The 27,818-nt window shown below is 37.1% G+C and overlaps 1 protein-coding gene across 8 annotated transcripts in view; it reads right to left on the bottom strand.

Annotated features, from left to right (window-relative positions):
- The window catches only part of LOC137255974 (polypeptide N-acetylgalactosaminyltransferase 5-like), a 320,337-nt gene that overhangs the window by 35,294 nt on the left and 257,225 nt on the right, over positions 1-27,818 (bottom strand). For all 8 annotated transcript variants that reach the window (XM_067793598.1, XM_067793603.1, XM_067793600.1 and 5 more), the window contains one exon: positions 5,597-6,136. In XM_067793598.1, coding sequence (XP_067649699.1) covers positions 5,597-5,987 — 391 coding nt within the window. In that variant the 5' untranslated portion in view covers positions 5,988-6,136. The remainder of the gene's footprint in view (positions 1-5,596; positions 6,137-27,818) is intronic.

Below are 27,818 nucleotides of genomic sequence, written 5' to 3'. Positions count from 1 at the left end.
GAATTACTTCAAGGCAGTGCTTGTCAGTACCAACAGCTTACACAAAACTGACTGATCAGTTGTACTGGAGTACCAAAAACTGCTTTAGATACAGGGAGCTAGAGATTATTGCTGCTGTGATTTCTGCAGCTTTAGGCAGATGGCACCCACAATAAACCCACTCAGACTGGAACCCATTTTGTCAATACAATTCCATGTACCGTTCCCCTCTATCCATCCTCATATTTATCCATACCCTTCCTCTAAATACATATTGTTATTTATCCATGCAACATTCCCCTAAATCCATACTGTATTTATCAATGTACCCTTCCCCTAAATGCATATTGTTACTTATCCATGTACCATTCCCCTAAATCCATACTGTTATTTATCAAGATACTGTTCCCTTATTTACATGCTGCTATTTATCTATGTACCATTCCCCTTAACCTGTATTGCTATTCCCCCTCAATGTACATCTAATCAATACTGTATGTTGTAGTCGGAAGAAACTTTCACAGCTGATTCTTATTTTCAGTTTAGTTTACGTGACATCACATTCTAAAATAATCGTAATCTCTTCACGTAAAACGATGAGTAGCAGGATAGATTAGACTTATATTGCGTTTGTATCTCAAATTTCAAATTTTATGGTGTCTAATGATATTTGGTCTGAAACTTCAAATGTATATTCACCAAGTTTGCTAATAAGATCTAACTGCTCTGGCTATTTAAAATTTTATCCCAAATTCCAGATTTTTTGTTGACCAAACTTGTAAATGAAACTCATACTTTGTCAAGTGATGTTTTACCTTCAATTTTACATTTTTATTGACTGAGTTTGATGTGTTCAATGATACCAGAAATACCTAAAGAAATATGATGTAGTTTCTGGCTTCATGTTATACTCAAAATGTTCTTTTCATGTCAATAGCTGATCCCACCCTTCATATTGACATCACTCCATAAACACTTCTGTTTGATACCAGGATTGACTTCTACTTAAATCCATGAAACATTCGAGAACCCTTTTTGGACCAAATAATTCTCCCAGTGTTCAAAGAGAAAAACCATCAACCTTGATGTAAAACCAAGAATTCAAACCCCTCTCATCCTTCTCATTATATGTTATCTCTGAATTCAACATTTACAATTCAACGCTACAAAAAGACATGCATTAGATGTTTGTTATGTGATCCTTCTACCGTGAGTTAACAAACTGCATCCAGTGTTAGCTTCAGAGGGTATATATCTCTCGCGCACACATCCTTGTTGATGTTTCTTCTTTTGCAATCTCTCTTAAGCTAGCACTCTACAAAACTAATCATTAACTTCAATAGATTCTGCATCTTCTCAAAGCTCTTCATGCCAACCATATATATTTATACATCCCTCGTCCTGGTCTACAGCACTTAGTCTGAAGAGGCCTTTTGTCCCCATAGCTGAATTAATCTGTGTAAATGTATGTGGTGATGATGGCAGCTAGTTTCAGACTTAAGTCAAAGACTTTGGAACATTTGGGTACCACCAACACTGATGTGGAGCAATTGGGCAGAAGTGTTGGACTGTGTTATTGAAAGAGTATTTCATCTGAGAAAAAACAGTGTAAATGCGAAGTTTGGACAGAGTGAGTGAGTGAGTGAGTGAGTGAATGTGTGAGAGTGGGGGATGAGTGAATGAGTGGGAGGGTGGGAGAGTGAGTCAATGAGTGGGAGGGTGAGTGAGTGAGTAGGGTGGGGGTGAGTGAGAGTGAGGGGTGGGAAGGAGAGAGTCAGTGGGGGTGGGGGTGTGAGCGAGTGAGTAAGTGAGGGAGGGTGGGTGAGTAAGTAAGTGAGTGGGGGTTGAGTGAATGAGTGGGAGGTGGGTGAGTTTGATTTAACAATGCATCCATCCATATAAACTATGATCTACCGTCAGTGAGGCAGAGTGTCATTTTGATGCTCATGTTAAATGATATGAGCATAATTAATTATCAACTGACCCATAAGAATGACAGAGAAGAAGAGAAAGAAAAAGGAAAGATAATGTTGTGAATCCCATTTCACTTTGTTTTACTGGCTTGTACTATGGAAACAAAATTTTCTGTCGTTACTTTTTAACTTATCTCACTATACATGTATATCAAGCATCTTCTATGCACAATTACTTTACACAGCTGTGTCTGTTTGCGCTTAGTCGTAAAACTATTTACAATTTGATGTCTTTATGCCAACAATACATTCAACCTCCCCTCTAACTAGTCAGTCTCTTGAGTTATGGCTAACTAAGGCAGCTAATCATGGGCAGGAGATGCACTGCATGACACTGAAGATGTTAAGTTGGCAGGATTGTGTGAAATGCCCATAAGAACTCAGCTCTTCTCAGCCACAGGAATAGCTGACACATCCTAAGCCTCTATACATGACTTTTCTAGGTTAAAAAAAGAAATGTTTTGTTAAAGGTCACCCTGAAAATTCTAAATCAGGAGTGGTGGTTATATTGTGCTGTGTGACAGCTGTTTCTTTCAGCATAAAGAATGAGATCTTCCATTACAAAATGTTTGATTCTTTGCTGGCTGTGCTCGTAATGTTTCTTGTTTCAAATTAACAAATTGTCCTTTTTCTTTGAAAATGACAGGACATACATTTTAAGTTTTTTGATGAAAGACTTTGTTTCATAGTGAGTGACTGAGTTTGTTTTTTATGTCACTTTTATTTATACAACATTACAGCAATATCATGGCTGGGACAGCAGAAATGGGCTTCACACCTTTTGCCTATGTAGGGAATCGGCTTAAACGTTTTAACCACAGGATGAAATCACTGACCGAGTGTGTGAGTGCGCGAAAGATGGAATAAACGAGTATGTGGAGATGGTTAGTGAGAATGGACACTACGCCACATATAAACCCACTCAACAAGTCAGTCCTCAAGATAGTCCCAGCCACCATCTAGTGAGAAAGTACAATCCCAAAGAGTGAGTGAGTGAGTGAGTGAGTGAGTGAGTGAGTGAGTGAGTGAGTGAGTGAGAATGCACACATTCTGGTTCCACATGACACCTTTACTAACAAACAACACGTAGAAACAACCACATTACCAAGTGTCACAAGCTACACGTCTGAAATCAATATTTAAGTCCCCATGTCATGGTGTATCACACGTAATTAGCGCAGGTGTTAGCATGCATCAATATCTATCAACAAGACCAGATATTGACATAACAATCTGTTGAATGCTATCACGATCAGCTCAGCACTATGCTTTCACACTGTTATCAACTGAGATTTGCAGATCAATAAGACAATCTTTAACACGTGCCTGCAGTCTTTACCTTGTACATTTCATGACAACATTTCAAACCTACTGACAGCTGAGCCAAGACCGCTATGTCATCTGTGTAAACATTTTCCACGATCATGAAAACAGATCCTACATAGTGAAAGTGATATGGCCAAAATTGTCTGTTTAGAATAGATAATGAAACAAAAAAAATGTTGTAAAAAAAAGCTGAGATGCCTTGAAATAATACCACTGCCTTCTTTGAAGATGAGATCATCATTTAACGGACATGAGTGAGTATGGTTTTATGCCAGTCGTAACAATATTCCAGCAATATCACATCAGATGACATCAGAAATGGGCTTCACATGTTGCAACCATGTAGGGAACCGAACTCGGGTCCTTGGTATGATGAGCGAATGCTTAAAACCACTAGACTACCCGGCCACCCCTGTTCACGCAAAGACGTAGACTGAACTGTATCTCTGTCTTTGGTTCATTAGTACAACAATTTCAGATTCAGAAAAATTAACATTTAATAGTTTTCAATGGGAAATATATTATGAAAAAATAACTTTGCTACACATAATCCATAATTATGATTTCACATAAATAGTTTTCACATCTTGGATACAAATTTGATTAATATTGACTAAAAATATTCATCTGAAAGAACAATACAACCAAAGAACAGAATTTTGAACTGGTTTAGAAACTTGTACTTTTCTTATCATAGTCAATATATTAGTCTGTCATACAGACCCTGAAGTAAATATATCCAAGAAAGCCCACGCATGTCTAGAAAATGTGGCAAGTCTAGATTTCCTTAGCTTCAGGCTGAAAATGAAGAAAGTCTCAGGGATCCATTTCATTATATTATTTTTTTTTTACTATGAACTTTTTTCAGTAAAATGTCTTCATTTCAGAGACTAATTGTTAGTCTATCAATATATATGCACTGTAACAAACAGATATCATCCAATGTAGAGTAAAATAGGACAGAAATGTTTTCTGTGAGACATGATATTGCGAACTGGCACATGATTTATGTCGGATCATTTGTGAGCATATTTGTGCCATAAGTTCATCTTGTGACTAGATTTTCATATTTACTCATCAGTAGAATCAATAGCACACAAACTCTCCAATACAGGTGTTTCAACTCCTGAAGGGTTCCGAAAGAGATTATGCCCGATATTTTACAAATATCAAGGCATTAGGGGCATATTTTACACAGGTACGTTGCAACAAACCAACCCCAAAACTGATGATGGAAAACAAAGCTTCTAGTTGTCATGGAAACATTTTTCATAAAATATTAAAGCATTATTACTTCAAAGTAATACATCAGTTAATAATTTCTGACACTGTAGATATTGATGGATTTGTCATCTTGAAGCAGTGTTTAGCTTCATCTTAACAGCACTTGACTTGTACTTAACAATGTATAGTGAATTCGAAGGAGTGAGTGAGTGACGTAATTTAAAGTCACATTGGCAATATTTCAACCATATCGTGACCATGTCTTGATAAAGAAAGGCTAATGAACTAGAAGGGTTTCAATGACACAGGAGAGGTCTTTAGAACCAAAGCAGTCCAGATCGACAACAGAATCACCCATAATTTTCTGTGAGAACTTTGAGACACCAGAATGGTAATTACATTTTTCACTGCCTCTTGAGTCAAACCAGGCACCAAAAACATGTCAGTGTCACTCTAAAAGTCTCCATCACCTTTCACACAGGAAGAAATATATTGTGTGGAATTATTACAAGAACCTTCGAACTGAAACTGTCCACAAATGAATTAAATCATCCTGAATATTATCAAAACTTCTAGGAATTCCTAACAATAAGCCTGTTATGCAGTTAATTTTCAAAATAAATAATTATATCATTGTCTGTTATTTTTAAAATTGTCCCACTTGGAGACAAATATAGGGTACTATAGATCTATAACGCCTTAAAGAATTGGACACTGTGAATATATCCTCCATCCAAATTCCCACTTTGACACTAAGAACAGACACTGTGGAGTTATATGGCTTCTAAATTCCCTTTTATAGACAAACATGGACACTGTGGAGCTATACGGCTTCAAAATTCCCTTTTGTAGGCAAGCATGGATACTGTGGAGCTATATTGCTTCTAAATTCCCTTTTATAGACAAGCATGGACATTGTTGAGCTATACTGATTCTATATTCCCATTAGAACACAAGCACAAGGTGCTGCAGAACGTGCATCCCAAGTACAGATGTCACTTGTTTGTTATTTAAGGTTGAATTCAGCAATATTTCAGCATGGTCAGGATGGATATAGAAGAACTGACCGATCAATCGTGTAAAAGGCAACTTACCTGGATCATCTGGGTTAAACGAACGTGGTGTAACTTTTTTTTTATCCATACGAACAACACCAACATCCACAGGGGGTTTGACTTCACTGTTTTCTTTGTCTCCATGAAATTTCAAAGAATCTTTATCACTTTCATGAATCTTCCTGTCATGACCTAGTCGTTCGCCTTCTATATGACCTTTGTCAACTTCATCTGGACGAAAATCTGGAGGTGGGTGCAAAGGTTTGTCCAACGACCCATCTCTCCTGTCTCGGGGTATTTTATCCTCATTGTCCACAGACGCCCACCTGCCCGGGCCACTGTACAACATCACTGACAATAGCCACAACACTGGTACCATCAACATCGCCTTGATCAACAACCCACGTCGACGTCGTAGAAAACTGGCCATTTTGAAGGTGTAAGTTTTTTTTGCACACTATCACAGATATTCTTCTGGGATTTCAACAGATTTTGAATAGTGTGGAATTCCCAATGATTCCTCTTGATTCAAGTTTTGGTGAAACCTTTTGTTAGCTCAGCATTCTAGGAATAGCAAATCTGGAATATAAAAGATAAAATTCAGAAAAATCAACAAGAGGCATAATAAATAACTAGGTAAATAATTACTATTTCATAAACCTTTCAGACTGCTGCCTGTTGCTACAGCTTGACAAGTATTAGATGAGCCATGACCTGACAAATGACCCCAATTTGCATATATGGGAACGCCCTCCAGATCATTCCATTTGAAACACAAGGAAAAAGGTTGTTGTCTAAATATTTACAAGACTGCACAACCATCAATATCCCCCGCATTACCTCCAATTTCAGTCTAAGTCACACTTGTTGCCATGGAAACGCCCAAACATTTTATTCAGAAATCCGAAACTATCAAAAGGTACGATAACACCACTAGATCAATCTATGTGTCAAGTTTGGCGAAGAAATATTGATTAGTTTTAGAGTTCTGCTCTGGAAAAGACAAATGTGCGCGGACGGACAGACAGGGTGCATTTTAATACCCCCTGCAAAACGCGTTGCGGGGAATAAAAAGTTCAATTTCCTCGTGTGAATCTTGTCATGATGGTGTCTTGCTGAACTAAATCATTCTACGAGACACGTGTTAAACAATAGCAGTATTGATTTCATGCCACAGTCAGCATGTATTGCATGTGCTTAATCGCCGATCTACCTGTAGCTGACCAAGTGTATTCGTCCAGATTACTTGCACTGCCAGCTTGTCACAAACGCGTTCATTGCACTGGCTCATATAATCCTTGTCACTCAGTACAGTAATGTAATGCCATTTAGCAGTTTAACATGGATACCCACTCAGGCAGGGCAACAACAAGTATCATCTTTTAACAACCACCAGCAATCCTGCCACAAGGGATCTATTCCATCACTCTCCAGACTTTCACGCTTCACTAGACCAAAGACATGGTCTTTGGTGAATGCAATTATGACAAGAGAGGCAGTGGGATCATGCTGAACAATCAGGATCATACCCACATAGGTACAATGAGTGAAGCCCATTTCTGGTGTCCCCACTGCGATATTGCTGGAATATTACTAAGGACTGCATAAGACCATACTCACTCACTGTCATACAGAACATGAAAGAAAGATATCAAGTACCTGTTATGAGCATTCATAATAAGTCCAGGTTATTGCAGATTAAAAAAAAAGAAGAGTGTCCTTGTTCCCTGACATCCTATCATGATATCTGAAGTTTGTTTTTCTGTGAAATACTTTCATTTTAGAGACTACATGTTGGTCTTGTCACTCCCTTCAATACGTAAATACACACATTAGATAAAGTCGGCTCCCATAGAAAATCAACACAGTGAACAAAACATGTAAATCACAAAAGTTATGTAAACATTTACAGTAAGTCAAAATTATGTTTAGCACTGCAAAGAAAGAAAACAGTGGTGCTACAAAAAGCTTAAAATCATCTTTCAATTTAGGAATGGAAATGGGTGTAGTCTTTACATGGTCAGAAAAATAAACATATCAAGCTAATGATGATCTTTTCAGATACCCCGGGGCCAGTATTGACAAGAAATAGAGCCCTACCATACTACGAGCATCCAGGGATTACGTCTCCTGACACTTCTCTATGATAAACACAAGTGAAAAATGACTTTTATATCCCAGCAGTGGAATATCAGCATAAACCTCAATCACATTTCACTTCAAGCACAGACATTCCCCCATTATCAGGTGCAGCAATCTTGCAAGCCTCCCCTTTAAAGCGCCACTGTCTTCAAGAAGACAAACAGTTACTTACAGTCGTGGCGGACATGACACCCACATGGCTGAAATTATGTGTCATGCAAGGAGATAGCATTTACCAGATTTTGTTTATGAGGGCTGCTATTTTAATCACATCACTCTCAAATAATCCAGCTGCTGAACCAAACTGGTTATCTTGGAAAGGAACTGAATTTATTAGATACTGGTAATGGATCTTGTTATCTTGATGACATACACTGGTCAAAATTGCCCATATTCATGTTTCCTCATAGTGAGTGAGTGAGTGAGTGAGTGAGTTAAGTTGTAAGCCGCTTTTATCAATGTTCCAGGAGTATCATGGTGGGGACATCAGAAATAGGCTGCATACAATGTACCCACAGGGGGAATGAAACCTAGGTCTTCAGTGTGATGAGCAAATGCATTAACCACTAGGCTACCCCACTGTTCCTGCTTTCTTATAAATATAATCGTTGAGTATGCACTTAATGAAGGAATCACGGTTGTTGTTTATGATTCAGTGCATGGCTTAAATTTGAACACTGTAACTGACACAGAACTCAACAAGTCAAAGCGTTCACTCTTCGTGCTGAAGACAAGGTTTCGATTCCACAAATTGGCCCAATGTGTGAAGCACATTCCTGTCACCATATGGAATACTGCTTAATGAAGTGTAAAATTCACTCGTTTTAGACAAAAAAAAGGCGACTATGCTTTTCGTCAGAGGTGACTAACGGGATTGGGTGCACAGGCTCGCTGACTTGGTTGACACGTCATCGGTTCCCAAATGTCCAGATCGATGCTCATGTTGTTGATTACTGAATTGTCTGGTCCAGACTCAATTATTTACAGACCGCTGCCATATAGCTGGAATATTGATGAGTGCAGCGTAAAACTAAACTCACTCACTCACTCACTCACTCATTTAAGAAAATGTTTCCTAATATCAATGTTGTTTCAATAATCATCATCAATGGTTAACACCACCGTGATGTTGCTGGAATATTGATGAAAAGCCGCATAAAACTAAACTCACACACTCAGTGGTTATGATGAGATTCTTCAAAGGCAGGAAGTTGGTGTGGTAATACAAGCCAATTCTTATGGATGACACCTTCTTGACTTATGTTTCACAATGTTTCTGGGATAGTTCTTGCCCCTTCGTCAGGTGGATGCAAACATCTGTAAGATTTATCTTGAATTATATTTAATATAATCATGGTCAATACCGGCACCACCAGAATCAATACAGAGGGCATCATCATCATCGTTGTTGTCATCATCACCATTGTCATCGTCATAATCTATCACCATCATCATCATCACCATCATCATTGTCATCATTGTCATCATCATCATCATCACTGTCAGCATCATCATAATCATCATCACCATCATCATTGTCATCACCATCATCGTCGTCATCATCACCATCATCATTGTCATCATCATCATCATCACTGTCATCATTATCATAATCATCATCACCATCATCATTGTCATCGTCATCATCAGCAGCAGCAGCAGCATCAGCATCGTCATCATCACCATCACCACCACCATCATCACTATCATCATCATCACCATTGTCATCATCACCATCATCATCATCATCGTCATCATCATCACCATCATCATCATCATCACAATTACAGACAACAGCACAATAGCAGCAGCATGAACAATGATTCCTTACAAAAAGTTAAACTGTTCAAGCCTCAGTGCCTCTTTCATAAATGATCAAATCAGTAATATTAACAAACCCCTAAACATAAACAACTGACTGACATTTCCACAGAAAATGTCAAGCTGACATGCATTTCTTCCTGGAGAGTAATTTGTAGCTCTCCAGAACATCTTTTGTGTTCCATTCAATAAATCTAAACATGGCTGTGTCATCCCAAAACAATACATCAGCACATTAATTTCCCCATGAAGCAGCTAAAACCTACAAATAGACAGCATTACGATCACTAGATCAACCCCGCTGTGGTCCATTACATTCAATTAACATGAAAACACCTTAAAGGCTGTCCATTAAAACACCTTGGGTGTAACACTGTGGCATTTAACATTCAGCAGGAAGATAGTACATTACTCTGTTACCTTGTTTACAGCCTGGCCAATATGTTTGTTTTGTGTTTCAGAATTTAATGACTATTAAAAAATATAATTTGCGAGGGTACGTGGAGATTAATTTTCTATTTTGGGGCCAGACCAATTTTTTTCTTGTTTTACAGATATCTGTCCTTAGAAAACCTAAAGACACAAGGGGAAAAAATATAATACAATCAGAACTCAAAGGAATGACCCTTTAACAAGTAAAAGTATGTTACTTCTGGCAATTTATGAAGTGTATATGGAGGTGGAAAGTTTGGTAGGGGAACTTGTAGCCTGGGACCACTTGTCTGACTTTAATTTTAGTGGACTTCGGGTTGGCTGAACGGGTTAGGCAGCCAACTTTGTGTGCTGGCGATTAAGTGCCTGACTCTCAGGGTGTGGGTTCAAATCCTGAATGGGACTCAACTCAAAAAAGTGTAAGAATTTGTACTTTAAGAAAGTGTAATCCCAAATGTAAGATATGTAACAACCATATAAATAAAGTTGATCTTAAATTGGCCCATTAGTTCAACTTCTTTGAAAACCTACTTTCCTCACACATTATTGCCTATTCATATTGTTAGGAAATCAGAGCCTTCTACAAAGTGTGTTCAACATACAGCCTAACTGATATTATTGAGAAGAAAATATACAAAACCTGATTCATTTTGTGAAAGATGAGGAGACAATATACAGGCATGATCTCTCTTAACCTGAGAACTGTCTACAAAGCTTAGAGCTCTCAACAAGAACCACTGTGTACAATGTAAACACTTAAAATTTGATCAGTGGGAAATGCCTCTGGAAACTACATTTAATGACATCATTTATAAGAATCTCAAGAACTAAGCACGTTCTGAGACAAACATAAAACAGCTTTGTGAGAAAACTTTCTGAAGAAATACAAGACACATTTTCTTCAGAAACAAAAAGCAAATGATAATATATAAAGACAGTTTGGCTATGTAAAAACTATGAAGACTGTTTCATTTTTTCCAAACATTCCTAATTTTTTTCATGTAATCAAATTAGAACTGACAGAACTGTTCAAATCTTCACAACGAAACAGTTCTGTCTCAGAAATTGTGGATTTTCTGAGCATCTAGAACATAAACTTTCAGCCAGATTCATAAGGCATCCTAGAAATATAGTTACAATTTCAAAACATCTAATGAAAAATATGGTCCATCTGTAAACACAAACTATGCACTATTATAGCAGACTGGGGCAATCTAGACTTGCCAAATTGCATATTCTGGAAACATGCAATTATTACTAGAAAGAAGAGGTGAAATGGGGTATAACGTCATACTTGAGAATATTTTACTCATTTGTGACATGCATGCTTACAAGTGAGGTACATTGCAATGTACCCTGCTGAAAATGGCAACTCATTCGGCTCTTCGTGGAAGTACTTCCTTATCTTGAATAACACTGAATGATGCATGATGCATGATGCATGATGCATGATGCATGGAAATTACCGATGTTTTGTGAATGTAAATCAATTGAAGGGAGATACCAATAAATTTTTTTTGTGTGTGTGTCGACTGCAAAATCTAGTGATGACTATGAAAAGATTTGCCTCGCATTCCAATAAAAAAATTTTTGACAATATGCTCAAGTGAAGTCTCTGTGAATATTAAGAAGGGGAATTACACTGCATAGATTTTACTAAGACAATACCTACGGGAAAACCTGCAAGATGCAAGATTACATTGGTTTGATCCACACAGGTGGATTTTAGTGTACAATTCAATACCCATGCTTCAAACAGTTCCAAATTAACATTGAGGTGTTCGGTAAGATTAATATGTTGTTCACTGGTCCCTTGTTGGCTGATGTACCCTCAATGTTTGTTCATGTTCCCCTCACTTTTTGGGTTCAGAGAACATAAACAAACATCAAGGGTACATCAACCCATAGTCCCTGGGGGAACAGTCACCAACTCATTATATGTATGTGTGTCTGCTTGTACTAACCCAGACTGTGTTGGTTTTATAGTGCTAGCTCATTGAGATACCATGCCACATTTAAGCATTCAAATTCATTATACTGACTCCAAGACAACCAGTTTTTGTTGTACCTATTGTTATGAGAGTGTATTGTCTGTAAATTGTATTATTGATTAAGTGATAATTATTATTGGGTCACAATGTTTAGTTCTGATTGATAGTTACTAAAGGTCATATTTCGTATCATAAATGTTCAGTGCTATTAGCATTTTAGCGACAGGCCATTAAGGTAGTTCTCTAGAGTTACGAGGTTGGGGATCAAACCCACACCTATCCACTACTACACCTGTAAGGAAGTTTATTACAAGAAACGTATATTTACTTCTTAGATTATGTAGCTGGGCGAAGTTATTAACAATGATAATATAACATGTGCATCAACTTGGTTAGAAAAACAGTGGCAGATGGTCGAAAGACTATTACGCAGGGGAAATCACTAAACTTTCACACAAACCTTTTACATTCATTAACTTTGGAAATTCATTTTATCATATTTGACTGATTTCATTTTTGGCCCTTGAAGCAAAATTTTTGCACAATCAGTATCAACTTTGGCCTTCGCACAGCCCTAGGTCACTTGAGAGAATAAAGATTATTTATCTAAATTGAATAGGCATCACACTGGGGAATATACGTAAATTTGTTAGCTTACTTCTCACCCATTCTGACTTATCTGAACCAAAAGTTGACGCACGAGTCGTTGTATCGACAAGTTGGAAACTCCCAAGTCACAGAAATCGAAAATCAGACAGTTATTTTCTGTGTAAAAAGACATAAATCGAATGTCAGCTCATTGGGTGTCAGAGAGAAATCTTTAAAGGTGCACATCAGTTAGGAAACAGCTGGAACTCATAACTGAAACTATTAACTACTTGAGGAGTGAAGTATAAGATATTGGTTGTACCTTACAACTAATTCACACACATACCTGTCACTCTGTCATCCGAACATCAATCTGCAGTTGTAATATATATTTATTAGCATTCAGATTTACTGAGACAAGAACCTTTGTGTTTAAGTGTTTCTTTTTATGAGAACTACATGGCCTTTGTTACATTGATAATGGTAAAGAACTTTTTTTATGAGGCACCTAAATAATGACATATACTCTGATAAGAAGATTCTTTTGGCAAGGAGATTGTATGTTCATCTCTGGAACTTAATTGGCATTTTAATAAATCGCAAGTATGGTAGAAACATCTTGTAAATACTTTCACCATTAACATATAAAAATAAATATTTTACTCATACACTTATAACCATCCTAGTATAATTACTGTAATTTAAATATGTCTTTAGATTGTATATGAGTTATTAAAATGTTTCTTTACGACAACTGTTCAATACTGGTAATTGCAAGCACAACTTAATGTGACCTTATTCTTGTCTCAAGGAGATTCTTCATTCACAATTCATACTATGCATCATCCATTTTACTTCTGAAATTCCAATTTTAACACTACTCATTGTTTATAAAATTATCAGATGAAGCATTCACATCATCAATACTTTTTCACAAAGTGACATTTTCAAACATGACCTGTTTGCAAAGAATCCCATGACATTCTTAAATTAACTTTCAATAACAATAATCACATCACCAACACAAATCACCATGGTAACCTTTTAAAAAACACATCAGATCATTTCTGAAATTTCCACTGAAGTCAACATCGACTTTAATGCTGACATCAATTCTGAAATCTGATGAAATCAACATGCAATATCATCCACTAGTCGATCTCTCATTCTAAGCCAGCCAGGCAAATGGCTGAAACCAACCTGAAATAGATCACCTAGTTCCTCCAGCACGTTCACCATCACGACAAGCAATGCATACTAACTCAGGTACATGTAAATCCATGTGCTCGTCCTTCTAGTCACTACATGCTTTAGCTATCCATGTCTGCTTCACCAACTGACGAGTGTCGCCAGCAGAAATTGACAAGATGTAAACGACTCCCAAATCATGTGTGCCCGTGTTCTCATGCCCTGCGAACTTTCTCTAGGCTGCTATCCACACACTTTAACCAGCGACTCCAAGGAAAGGGAAAATCATTGAATTTGTTTTCAAACCATGAAGATTCAAACAAGACGCGGCTGGATGTATACCTCTGTCAAACAATTGCTATTGGCTGAGATTGGTGGTTAACTCTCCATATAAGTGTTCCCACTCTATCACAAGCTTCGTTTGCCAAACGGACATTACGTTCCCACTGACTATTTCCGTCAATATTTCCCTCTATTTCAGCTCCTCTCCATATTTTAGTCCCATCGGTGTAAATACTCAAGACGGGTATTGACAAAGCGTTTTGTTTCACATAGCCGTGATAGCGTCCCTTGGGTCTTATGTATACGAGCGGGATTTAAATACAACCTGCTGTCTGCAGGACAGGTAAATACCAATACCTAGCATTGTCAATAATTTCATCTCTATTTTCGCAGGCAAGTGTCAGGCAAAATGCCCCCATGTTTGCTGAGGAGGGAGGTTCTTATGAAATAGTTGAAGTGCAAGACCTTTTAAGGCTATAGTGTTCCAGTGAAAAAACTAGTCAAATAATTATTTTTTTGTACAAATATATATTTTCGACTGACACTGCACTGAACCATATTTAAAGTAGCTTGGACGATAAACAGAAAATAGAAAATATTAAGTATTGACTTAAACTTTTTGTCTTTTTTTTCAGACTGTACTTTGTTAATGTGGTGGTATTTTTAGGAATTTTGTGACGTTATCATATGTTGAGAGATTTACCTGCCATGTATATGTGATTCACCTTAAACAAAGAATCCTCGAGAGAAGGTATGTAAGTCACAAAACATTCCAAGTATATTTAAACTTACCACCTTTTTAATTGTAGAATATGTGTCCTTTAAATGCTTGGCTAGATATGTCTCAACAGATGAAGGGATGGTGTAAATCCAGCTATGGTTCATGCAGGTTGCAAATATACCGTAGGTCCCGAAGGTACCTAATATGGTGATCTACCGTCAGTTGTTGGCTATCTATCCCCTGTTTACACATTGTCTTGTCGTCTGTTGTTAAAATGTTTTAGATTTAATTACTAGTTTTAAATTTATTCCTGTGATAAACTAGTTGTTTTTCTGTCCTTTGTTGACAGGTTGCTGTAATTGATCTTTGATTATTACAAATCTCTTATCTTGATCTAGTCATATGACTGAAATACTGATGGTGTGCCTTAAAATCTTCATTTACTGACTCAAAACTTATGTGTATCATTGGATCAGAATCAGAGACATGCAGTTAAATTGACACGGGCTGGTAATAAGATACAGGCTAACAGATATGCAGGTAAACGGGCATGTGAATAAACAGACATTCAGGCAAACAGGCATGTCTGTAAACAGCCAACTAGTTCAGACATTTAGAAAAAAAGGACCCAGGCAATCAGACATTGTGACAAACAGATGCTGGCAATCAGACATTCAGAGAAACAGATGCTGGCAATCATACATACAGAAACAAAGACCAGGCTATTAGACATTCTGACAAACAGATGCAGGCAATCAGACATTCAGAAAAAATAGACACAGGCAATCAGACATTCAGAGACAATGATGCTGGCAAGTGGACATTAAAAAAAATAGGACACAGGCAATCAGATATTCATAAAAACAGATGGTGACAATCGCATGGTACATGACATCGACACATTGAGTGGGATAGCTGTGAAAATTCTATATTCAGATTTGGAATTGGTGCAAGTATCTTGAATAGGTCCCGTCAATTTATTCCATCTCTTCAACAGAGGCTGAGACTTTGTCAATGAATCAATAAGGATAATTGACACTCAAAACGACCTTGCCTCATGATTGCTCCTTGGGGAAAACAGCTCGTCTAAAACAAACACTGCCTGAGATGCAACGAGGCAATCGTAGAGCGAAAATATTACTTCATAAAACAGCACACTGTTTAGAAGACTTCACCATTCATCACTTTCTGGATTACGAGCGGCAAAAGTCAATCTACATGGTCCTACTAGATATACCACTAATAGTCACAAGAGCTTTAAACTTCAAATTTAAATATCAAAATCATCCCCTTCTTAATCTGAACAAAGGGTGGCTTTTGTGGGGCATGATAATCACACCTTTGAGGATTATGACAAACGATGTGTGATTTTTTAAACGATAAACTGCTGGTCATATTTCAACAAGAGAAATATATTATTCATAAGAAATGACTTTTTGAAGTAATATGATATAACTTCATAAAATGGGAGATTTATTAGTTTGAAATGTTATGCTATGATGAATTTATTGAAATATTGGTTTCTTGATTAAATTTGAGGTTAGTTCTAAAAAACAACATGGGCATAAAGTATTAGGAGAACTGCATCTGAATTTATATCACATATGATGCTTTGAACCTGATTGCGTAAGATTTATTAGCGCACTATGACTGTTCAACATCAAACTTTTCCAAATGACTGAAAAAAATCCTTAAGCTAGACCAATTTTATTTTTTGTATCATGGATTTTTGTCCTCAGAAAACCTAAAGGCAGGAGAGAAAAAGAAAATCAACAGTCAAAGTAATATTTCTTTTAAATACTAAAAGTGTTATACTTTTGGGAATGAAATGTATGTATATAGGGGGGAAAAAAAATCATAATTATTTTCTGAAAAATAAGATCCAACTGTAGGTACTTGCTATTGCCAAAGCAGGTGAGTGAGTGAGTTTAGTTTTACGCCGCAATCAGAAATATTGCAGCTACAAAGTGGCGATCTATAAATAATTGAGTCTGGACCAGACAATCCAGTGATCAACAACATGAGCTCTGACCAGTGCAATGGGAACCGATGACATGTGTCAACCAAGTCTGTTTGCCAGACCACCTGAAATTACATTTACTCTAAATACAAGAGAATTCTAGGTTTTTAGGAACCACAGATTGTCCGTTAACTTAATATCAAAATATGTCTTGTTAAAACTGAATTTCAAACCTATAAATAATACATTTTCATTTGGTGACATATTTCCACTTTTTTTGCCTAAATATATTTCACAAGTTATGACAGTTTCAGGCTGAATAAATATTTCATTCAAAAGCAAAATTTGCCAAGTTTGAATTATCAAAATGTCAGTTATGGTGTTTAAAATTATACTGAAATCAAGAAAAAACATACTATTTCATGAAATGTGGGACATTCATAAAAAAATTTAATAACCCAAAAAGGGGCTCATATTTATCTGGAATCTGATATCATGTTTGGTTCAAAATCATATTCATGCACATGAACAAACAGATGTAAAAATACTATTTGAATAGTGCAAATCAATAAGATTTGCACATACTGATAGAACCATCTGTTCAGAAAATCTGCAATTTTTTTAAGCAAATACAAAATCATGAACCAGGACTTCCATACAGACCAAGGAAAACTACAGAGGACACACACTTGAAGATCAGTGTCATCATGAATCCATGCAACTCTGAATGAAAAATTGACTGATCAGTCATATTTGGAGATCTTTTCACATGATCTAACTTCAAAGTAAGAGATAATTCTACATTGACTGCCAAACGTCTTGATTCTACGTTACATACAGCCACATTAGTGATTTGAGAAAGATGGAATATCATATATCATAAGTGTTTAACACACATCTAAGGCTGAAGTTGATGACAATCTGTAAAGCTGGCTATTTGAAAAAATGATAATTCTTAAATTAATAGAGATTTCTCTAAAAGTGAGTGAGTGAGTTTGGTATTAAACCAGTTTTTAGCAATATTCCAGCAATATCATGGCAGGGTACACCAGAAATGGTTTGCACACATTTCACCCATGTGGGGAATTGAACCCAGGTCTTTGGTATGATGAGCAAAAGCTTTAACCACTAGGCTACCCCACCATCCCCTTAAAATAAGAAGGCTTGATTCAGTGCATTTGCTTACATCTAGAGTCTGCTTTTGTCAAGGGACACATCCAAAAGACGATGTTACTCAAAACCAGGTTTATGTTGTTTCTCGGGTTCATCATGAATCCATGTAACTTTGAATGAAAAATTGACCATGCTTTCAAACAGTGACACCAGAGCTTCCTTCCATAAAGCACTAAGGTGATCTTAAGTCACTAATTTAATCTTGGTACAATGTTAAAGAATGGGATTTTGAAGTTAACCTTAGTAAACATTGCTTCGTGAAAGGAGCCCCTCAGTTTTGACTGTGTGCAGTAGATAAAGTCCAATAGTCCTGCAGTTAGTGAGGCAGCCTAGTGGTCAAAGTTTTTGATGTCACTCAAAAGGCCTGGCTTGATTGTCAACATGAGTTCAATGTGTGAACTAGACAATATCATACAAAGAAATTAAAACAGATCCAACACAGACAGACAGGCAACCCTGGACACAGACAGACACAGAAAGGTAAAAAGACACAGAAAGGAAAAAAGAACCCTTCAGAGATTTATCTGGAGACTATTATTCCATCCTTCACAAGCTTTAGAACCAAACAAGTTTGACATAATGATTTCAAAGGCAGATGCAGGCATTAATCTAAAAATTAAGAAAAAGGATGAAAAAAAAACACATTTTAAGAGTAAAATTGCCGAAGACAGTCATGATCAAGAGAAATTGCAGCTTATTTACACAGACTTGTTTGGAGGATGAGACGGCCTCTAAAAACAGGGGATGTACACTAAATTCCAAATTGATCATTCTCCATTACATCTTCCCAGAAGGTAACAAAGAATAGAAGGAGCTGATCACAATGAGTCCAAAGGACATCAAACAACACAACAGATCAATGAAAACTGAGAAAATCAGTTTTTGCAAAAATGGACAATCTGCATCCAGTACCAATCATGGCATGCAGAGTACAGAATGTAACAGGAACACAGTGCACTATGACTCTACAGATAGAAAATATCAAAGACTTGCTGTTAATCCTCATACGGTAACTAGATGTCTCTGAATATAATTCCACTTGCTATCACTATGTGAAAAGGTATCAAATGACTATCAGTTTGGAGAGACCCTCATTTTGCATAAGGATATTTGCCTTGTCATCTATGATTAAAGTTTGCAAAATGGAAATAACTTCGTAAATAATACCATCTGAAGCAATAATGTCATGCTTATTGTGAAGTGTTAAAAAAATGAAATGAATTTACACTCCTAAGGGTTCATTGCAAATTTTGTAAAAGTAAAATTGTTTCACTATCTCATAGAGAAAAACAGAGGTATTTCCATGTGTTTTTCACAAAAGAAAAGAAATTTATATTGGAAAGTAAATACATTTGTCTGTTCTTTATCAAAGAGAAAAATTCTCCTCATCACAGGTATTTTTTGACAGACTGTGTCACAGACTTGTGAAACCATTCACAATTCAATTTCCCAAAACATCCAATCGTACAGATCAAATTGGACTGTAAATCATGTCTTTGATGAGCTTCAGTGACACCTGTTGCAGCCTCATGCCAAAATAAAGTATGTCCTTGAAACAGAATTTCCTTCTGAATAAGGTCAAGCATAAATAATTATTCAATTCCTTGGGATTCCAGACATAAACAGAATGAATATCTACAGCTCCCACACAACGAAATGATAATAATACTAAGTCTGTTGCTTAACACCACACTCTGCAACTTTCCATGTATGTGACAGTTACCTGTAAATATTTAGGCCTCGACAATCCACTGATTGACGTCATGAACATCAATCTAAATAGAAGCAACAAAACCCTTTCCATAGATCCATAAGAAATCTCCAGTACTATGACAAGTAAGCCTGATCATCAGTTGCCTTAAGACAAGCATGGCTGAAGACTAATTGTAACCCGGATCTTCATGGGTTGGTGAATCCACTGTGTACAATGTTAAGCTTAATAGATAATTCAAACAGTTAGTACAAAATAAAGTCGTGGCACTATTCCCAAAGGGAATCACAAGCTGATATTATATTGAGACAAAAAAACATTATTGTTTGTTGTATAAGAGTCTGACATGCATAAACAATCAAATTCTCTGGAGTTCCCTTGGCCATTATACAGAGACATTCTTAATGCCTGGAAATCAATATTCAGAAGGAATAACAGAGGCATAAAATGCTCAAGTGCAATTCCTATAAAATTCCCTGATCCAGAAGGTCCTTGTTTTGTAATAAACCTGTCAACAGGTCAGTTATGGATAGTGGGCAGGCATCCTAGGGCCTCTCGTCTACTGAACAAGCTTGCCCTCAGACATTTCATATAACCAACAACTCACAAATCTGGGCCACCTTTCCTTAGAGCAATCGTAGTGCTGCGTCTGTCTTAAGTTTACGTTAGAGTATGGGACTTATGATGACCGTAGTGCCACGATCGATCTACAAAATAATTACAGCCACAAAGTCTCAGGCCTACGTTAAAGTATGGCAGTTACATCTTAGTGCTTTGTTCGTTCTACAAAGAGATCTTACTCCAAAAACTGTTGTGTGTCAAGGTTAAAGTATGGGAATGACAATCGCCATGGTGCTACGATTGTTCTACAAAGGGATCTTACTGCTACGACTGTCGTAAGTCTATGTTAAGGTATGAGGGTTACAATCATCCAACAAAACAATCTTACCGCTAGAACTGTCATAAGTCTATGTTCAAATAGGAGCTCTGATTACCTTAGTACTACTATCACTGTGTGGAAAGTACAAAGGCACCAAACCAGTCCAACAGGAGCTACCTTTGCATAATAATCAAATTGTAGTTCCTGTAAAGATCTATTTAATTTGAGCTCTTGTTGAATGGTTTGGGTAGACATCTCCTGCTGTCTTGAGGCACAAGATGGTTATTAAAATGCTTGTAGAAAATAGATTTCCCTGGAATACATGTTCTATAAGGAAAGGTAAGGAAGGGGTCCTAATGGCCGGGAGGACTAAAAACTTTGGTAGAAAGCTGCAAAATATTGGTACAAAAATGAGGTGACTTTAGGATGATGATGGACAGATTAGGCAGACCTCATGACCTGGTTGAAAACATGCCATCATACAATAATAGTATGGGGCATTCCTCATATCAATCACCAGAATGTTTGGTCCAGATTTGATTACTGTCACTTACAAACCCTGGAAAACAACTACATCAAATCATTCAGCAATAACCAAACTAAAATGAAAGCCCCACATCATTAGGCCTTTAGGAAAAGAAAATTCTTAAGTCATAGCTCAAGGGATATTCTCTAATTAGACAATCAATATGGACATGGCACCTACGAAGCTTCTGTTTATATCAGAGGCTACAAATATCCTGATTGATTGCTACTAGAATATCCCTCTCCTAACACAAGATAAGCCTGAAACCATCAACATGACAGCTTCATTGAAGCTACCTACACCAAAGAAGGATAACATGCAAATAAACAAATAAATAAATAAAGGATTTCTTAAAAATGTTTATCAATCAAAACCATCCCAATATTAGATTTTTAAAATGATCACGCTAATGTGGCACCTAAATCACAAGCCAATTGTTAATTTTCAACAGTAGTTTGTTGGGCTGGCATGAATCTGCCACCCGTTATATCCAGTGGATCATAGATAAGGGTAGGAATTGGTCTTCAGTAACCCACGCTTGTCAACTATCAGGATCCAGCTCACAGACTTGGTTAACACATTGCATCACAACAGATTAATGCTCATGATGTTGATCACTGGATTGTCTGGTCCAGACTTGGACATTTACAGACATAGCTGGGATATGGTGGAAAGCATTGTAATACAACAAACTAACGAAATATAACAGATAGAGCAAGGAATCCTGTCACTGAATGTAACCTGTATGCTCATGATGACCCGATAACACCAGAGACTTCTTATGATTGTGGAAAGGGTCTGGTTGCTTAATGGCTAAACCATCTGCTTGTCACACTGAAGACCCAGGTTCAATTGCTCACACAGGAATAATATGTGAAGCCTGTTTCTGGTGTCCCCTGCAGTGACACTGCTGAAATATTGCTCAAATCAGCGTAAGACTAATTTCACTCACTCACTTTATAATGAATCCAACATGACATTTGTCGCTGACAGTTCTGAAAATAAATGGACACATAGTTTTTATGAACAGATGAGATTGCACAATGCTGACAGAAAATCTTCCCCAAGATAGATATGCTGTAAGTCGAGCCAGCATAAATGACATATGATCATCCACATCGGCAATGCTTTGACATGGTGTTGTGTCTTACAGCTCTGGAGATTGACAATGCTGCGTTATATTTGGATTATGAAAGTCACTTTTGTCAAGGTATGAGAGATAGATTGAAGTTGAGGGCGATGCTTAGGATTACTGATTTTCTTCGCAGTCAGTTAGCCTATTTGAATAAATAACATTTTTAATTACTTAATGACCATGTACGAAATGCCCTGTTTTATCCCCCCAACAAATTTTGAAGTATATTTTGTTATGAACTGTGTCAACACAAGACTTTAGTGAAGACACTCCTAAAAGCATTTTCATTATCTTCAAGTGCACACATACAACCTGCCCGAAAAAAACCCACAGAGACAAATACTTCCATGCACAGATATTACAGGTCCATAAAAAGTATGATGCTATTATCTTTTCCAAAGGCATCCATGCTTGTACACATTATCCAACATTACTTTATAAACAGAATCGACAAATCGATAGGTGATTGTTTCGTAACATTAATGATTGAGGCATTTCAAAAGCACTCTGTGTTTTTATATGCTCTGTGCATCAATTAGGGCAACAAAATGTATACATGAAATGAAATACAGTTATTGGTTTAAATTGCTGAGGTTTAGTGTCATTATGTCATGTCATTCTTTTTGTAATAGGGATGGTGGAGTAGCCCAGTGGTTAAAGCGTTTACTTGTAAAGCAAAAACCCAGGTTTGATTCCCCATATGGGAACAACGTGTGAAGCCCCTTCCTGCTGTCCCCTGCCATGAGATTGCTTGAATATTGCTAACAGTGGCGCTAAACTAAACTCACTCTCTCACTGATTCACTTTCATGATAAGTACCCTGTCTTTGATACTTTTCAAATATTTAATAGATGATGATGATGATGATGATGATGATGATGATGATGATGTGACAGCAGCTGATGATGATGACAATGACGATGATGGTGATGATGATGATTATGGAGGTGATATCAGTTCCATATGAACATTAAATCCAATATTGTGAATATTTTACTTCAGTTATTGTGAACTTTGAATCTGATACATGATAAGGAAAAAGATATAACGCCATATACACAACAGATTCAGCGTTCGACGCAAGTATATCATTTCAGCTCTCGATTCAACAGTTCGTGTTCATGTTTTAACAAGCACAACATCAACGACCAGTGCATTAAGAAAGAAATCCATGAAACTGTCAGACAAGACATTTCAACCCCTAACATTCTCTTACATACTGTTTCTCCACACAAAACAAGCCATCTTCTTGAATCGATGTTCAAGAATTAATCACACGACAGCAGAGGTAATATCAACATTTACACAATAAACAGCCGCTATAACAAAGAGAAGATGTAATTAACACATTCATTCAATAATCTGTTTCAATTAACTGGTGGTCAATACGCCTATTTACAACATTGAGCAGCTAGAATGTTTGGTAGAATATTATGGAGGAACGTTGCCCCAGCATTATCAACGACACTTATTGATGTTCTAAGTCTATAGCATTTCATATATTTTGTCTGCTAATTCTACTGGATTCTAGAAACCGATGCAGCTACTCATTAAACAGCTACTAAAGCTTTGTTTATTGCTTACATGTTTTATTCATACAACCTTCGCTCATCTTGTCAGACAAATCAATATCGATATACTGCTATCCTGACAACTGTATTTTGTATGATGAAGTGATACTGTTTTCCAGCCAGCAATGGTTTACTGTTGACATGTAGTTCTGTCTTGACAGTTAGTTTTACATGTAAATTTTATAATCTTGGGTTAGTCTTATGGAGAATTGTTATATTGTTATTAACTATTTTCCTGTCAGGTAATATTTTTTTAATGTTTTCAAACACAAATGTCTAACAGCAAAACAAAACTTTTAATTTGCTCACAACCCAATAAACCTGGTGCTGCAGCCGACCAACATTTATGCAAAAAAATATAGAAAAAATTGCCAATACTGGTTGGTTGTTGATTCAAAGTCCAGTTCCCATCCTTGGCTGTACTAGAAACCTGTCACTGTAGGTTCATTTCACTATTTATCCTGATCATGGTTAGTGAACACATGATTTGTTACACTATACCCAAACTAAAACAAGTTTATTCTCGCTTTTGACAATGGTTATTTTTTATACAGAAACAAAAGCTAAACGTTCGTGTATGAAAATATTAAAAAATAGTTGTTGTCTGGAAAGTATTATCAGGGAAACTGGAATTATATTTTAGTGAAAAAAAAAGAAGTGTCCTTTTGTCCGTAAACATCATTTTCTTGTTATTGACCATGGCTAAGTACATATATATAATGAAATAGAAAAAAAACCCAACAACAGTGGGTTGATAGATGAGACTGACTATCAACACCCAAAGCTCACTTTGGTCTAATGAGCTAATCGTTCAGGTCAGCAAGATTGTAGATGATAATTCATTAAGCATGATGTTTTCAACCCAAATCAATCCAGATAGTCAATTAGCTGGCAGTTAAATATTGATGAAAGTAAAATATCACTGCATCTGAGATAATCATCTCGGCTTCCAACAGATAACTTGAGATTATGCAGTTATTTGAAGAAATACTAATAATGACAAAACAGTGATATAGATGTAAATACCTTAGAGCAGCCTGACCCATTTTCTTTTGGGAGTAATTTGCTTGGTGGTAGGGTTATAATGGCTCAATACGTGATGATCCCGGTTAGAACTGGTCTTCAGTAACCCATTCTTGCCATAAGAGGTGACTAAAGGGATCCTGTGGTCAGACTGGCTGACTTGGTTGACACATCATGTCCAAATTGCACAGATTGATGCTCATGGTGTTCATCACTGGATTGTCTGGTTCACACTTGATTACTTAATGACCACTGTCATATAGCTGTAATATTGCTGAGTGTGCCATAAAACCAACTTCAATCATTACATGAGGCTCATATTGCTCCAAGATGGGAAATATATGTTTCAAGGTCAAAAGGATGATTCTAATTATTCCACATAACCTGCGATCAGTTTAGTTTTAAGATGTGTAAGCAATATCCTACAATATCACAACATGGGACACCAGAAATGGGTTTCATACATTGTACCCATGTGGGAATCAAACCTGTCGGCTTGACTAGCAATCACTTTAACAACTAGGCTACTCTTATCCCCCATACCCACAACTACATTCAAATAAACTGGTAACGGTTTAACTCAAAATCTTCCATGTCAGCATAAAAATCTCAAAGGCCATGCTGAAAGAACACATTCTAAATTGATGATGAGATTGCAGGCAAGCACCCATGACCCCTTTCACAAACACTAGTTGTCAGGACAGTAGTTTCTTCTCTGACAAAAATCACTCCCAAGTAGCCTGATATGACATTCAATGGCTTGTGGAGGGACAGCTGAGGACCAGAAGAGTCCCACTTCCAGCTGTTTTTCCAATTTCCTTTGACTACTTTCCAAACCCAATCAGAGCAGAACGTGATAAATTCTGGGCAATCCCGTGACCATTCACCAGCCGCAAGGACTGTTCTGGTGTTAGAATGGCTACCAAGAGGTTGGGCACCGTCTTATGTAATAATTTGTTTCCGCACTCAACGAATAGGATGAATCGATTCCCACTTTGCCTGGCTTTAAACGGAAATGCCTGCAAAGCCACTTCAGAGTATTTTTTCCAAATGAAAAACCCATGAAGATCCTAGCCATGTTGGAGAATGGTGTCTGCTTTAGCACCCTTTAATCCTTTTAGGGTCAGCCTTGAGAATTATCACAGTCTGTCGAAGGAAGCAATTCGAATTTAAAATGAAAGTACTGTGGCTGGTTGGAGGACTTGCCAAAAAGGTTTTTCTGAAATAAACTCTTTTTCCTTTTCTTTTTCATTGCACATTGTAGCACCTTGAAACTTATTATCATATTACCCTGTCCAACACTTGAACAAGTTTTAATCCAACTGAGGCCAATAATCCACTTTAGACATGTCCAACCTTCAGCAGCAACAGATTGTGATCAAGCGTATGATTAATTCAATCACTCTGTAAAAACAGACCCTCTTGACTTGCTTCGTTGAGTCGGAGCAAGAAAATTGCATTTTGCTTCACTTCGAGAGTAAGACCGAGGTGCAGCATTCACAGCCAGATATTTCCTCTATTAATATTTCACGAGACCAATTTCTAAACTCAATCAATTTTACGCCACTATCCTGTAACCCCACGAATGCATAATGCTTTTTTGAGATTGCACATCAGTCATCCTATTACATCTGATAAAATTGTCCTCGAAACTCCTGGGAGGAAACTACTCTCTCACAAAGAAGGATGAAAACGGCGTCCCAACACCTTACAGATGAACACATGTTATTTGATTTTAGGAACCGACATAAATGTTCACCAAAGCCTGTTACCAACAACAGGTGTGACAGTCTTTGCATCAAACTAAAACTTACTGCAGAATCCACTTATATACTACTTTCCTATCGCTAACCAAAACAAGAAGATTATCTTATTTCATTCCCAGATATGACAAAAATTCAATTTTGTAGGTGTTGCTTTCACTCTGTGGGGCACTCTCTCAGCCACTGTGCTATTATTCAAATCAAATTACACATTACTTTTCTCTTTTTTTCCCTCTGGAAAACTAGACCAGGACAAACGAACACAAGAACATAAAATCTCTTCGCACATAAAAGGAAAGGCGTCATTTTATCATGGTGACAATGGATTGGAAATGCCAAGTGTTGAAACAGTCAACAATATGTTAGTTAAGTTTTTAAATATTCAGCATGACACAGAAATATTAACCTGAATTTTAACAAGGGCGACTATACATCCTATATAACTTGTGATCAAACAATAGCACACTGACGCCTGTATCAAATATATCACAACATTCATTTTAAAACTAGGACAACATGTTCAAGAAAATTTAAAAGAAATCCTGTCCTTGAAGAAATGAGATGAAATTCGCCACCCTGTGGCATGTCGACTAAACAAAGCACCATACACCCACCAATCACATGCCTGTCAAGCATCTTTCAATTGCAGTCAATCAAAGTGATTTCACAGTCAATAATGCCCTCCCTACACGACACAGCCAACTGCAGTAATCACTGAACGTACCAATCCATGCACGGACGATTCTCTCCAAGACCACAGACCATGCCATGCTTGACCACTTCCTGTCCAGTTGAAATCTTCATCACATTATGAAAAATCTTTAAGAAGAAACAATATAATTTGTTTCTTAATCTTCCTCATTTAAGCTAACTAATAAGCTGGGGTTTCCCAGCAAGGCATTCGTGTCCTGAGACTGAATCAATGCCTTCCGTGTAACTGAGAGCCTTACTCGAACACCCTCTACGTTCGCTATTATTTCCCCGTGGATAGGACCCCACAATCAGGTATAATTGAATCGTGTGTGTCGCTGAAGAGAGATGGTACATTCTCTAATGAATTCGATCACACAGACAAGACGGTGGTTGAGATGGCAGATAGCTCCGACCTTTGTCTAAAGAAGACCCTGTTGGGAGCTCCATGGGATGATGCATTACCACTTTTCTGGTGGTACAGGTGCTGTTCTGAAGATATGTGGTGTAACGAGTTCCCACTAATTACGTTAAGTATTCAGTTATATCCTTCCCTGCAGATGATAGCAAATCCAGTGTTGACTATAACATCCATATTTTGACAGCTGAAGCCTAACAGGTCAATTCCTAAACCTTCTGATATAAACTGTTATGAAAAACACAT

The sequence above is a fragment of the Haliotis asinina genome, chromosome 11 (genome assembly GCF_037392515.1).
Source record: "Haliotis asinina isolate JCU_RB_2024 chromosome 11, JCU_Hal_asi_v2, whole genome shotgun sequence".
NCBI lineage: Eukaryota > Metazoa > Mollusca > Gastropoda > Lepetellida > Haliotidae > Haliotis > Haliotis asinina.
Note: the sequence above shows the minus strand (reverse complement) of the source record. Positions and strands in the feature narration are given on the sequence as shown.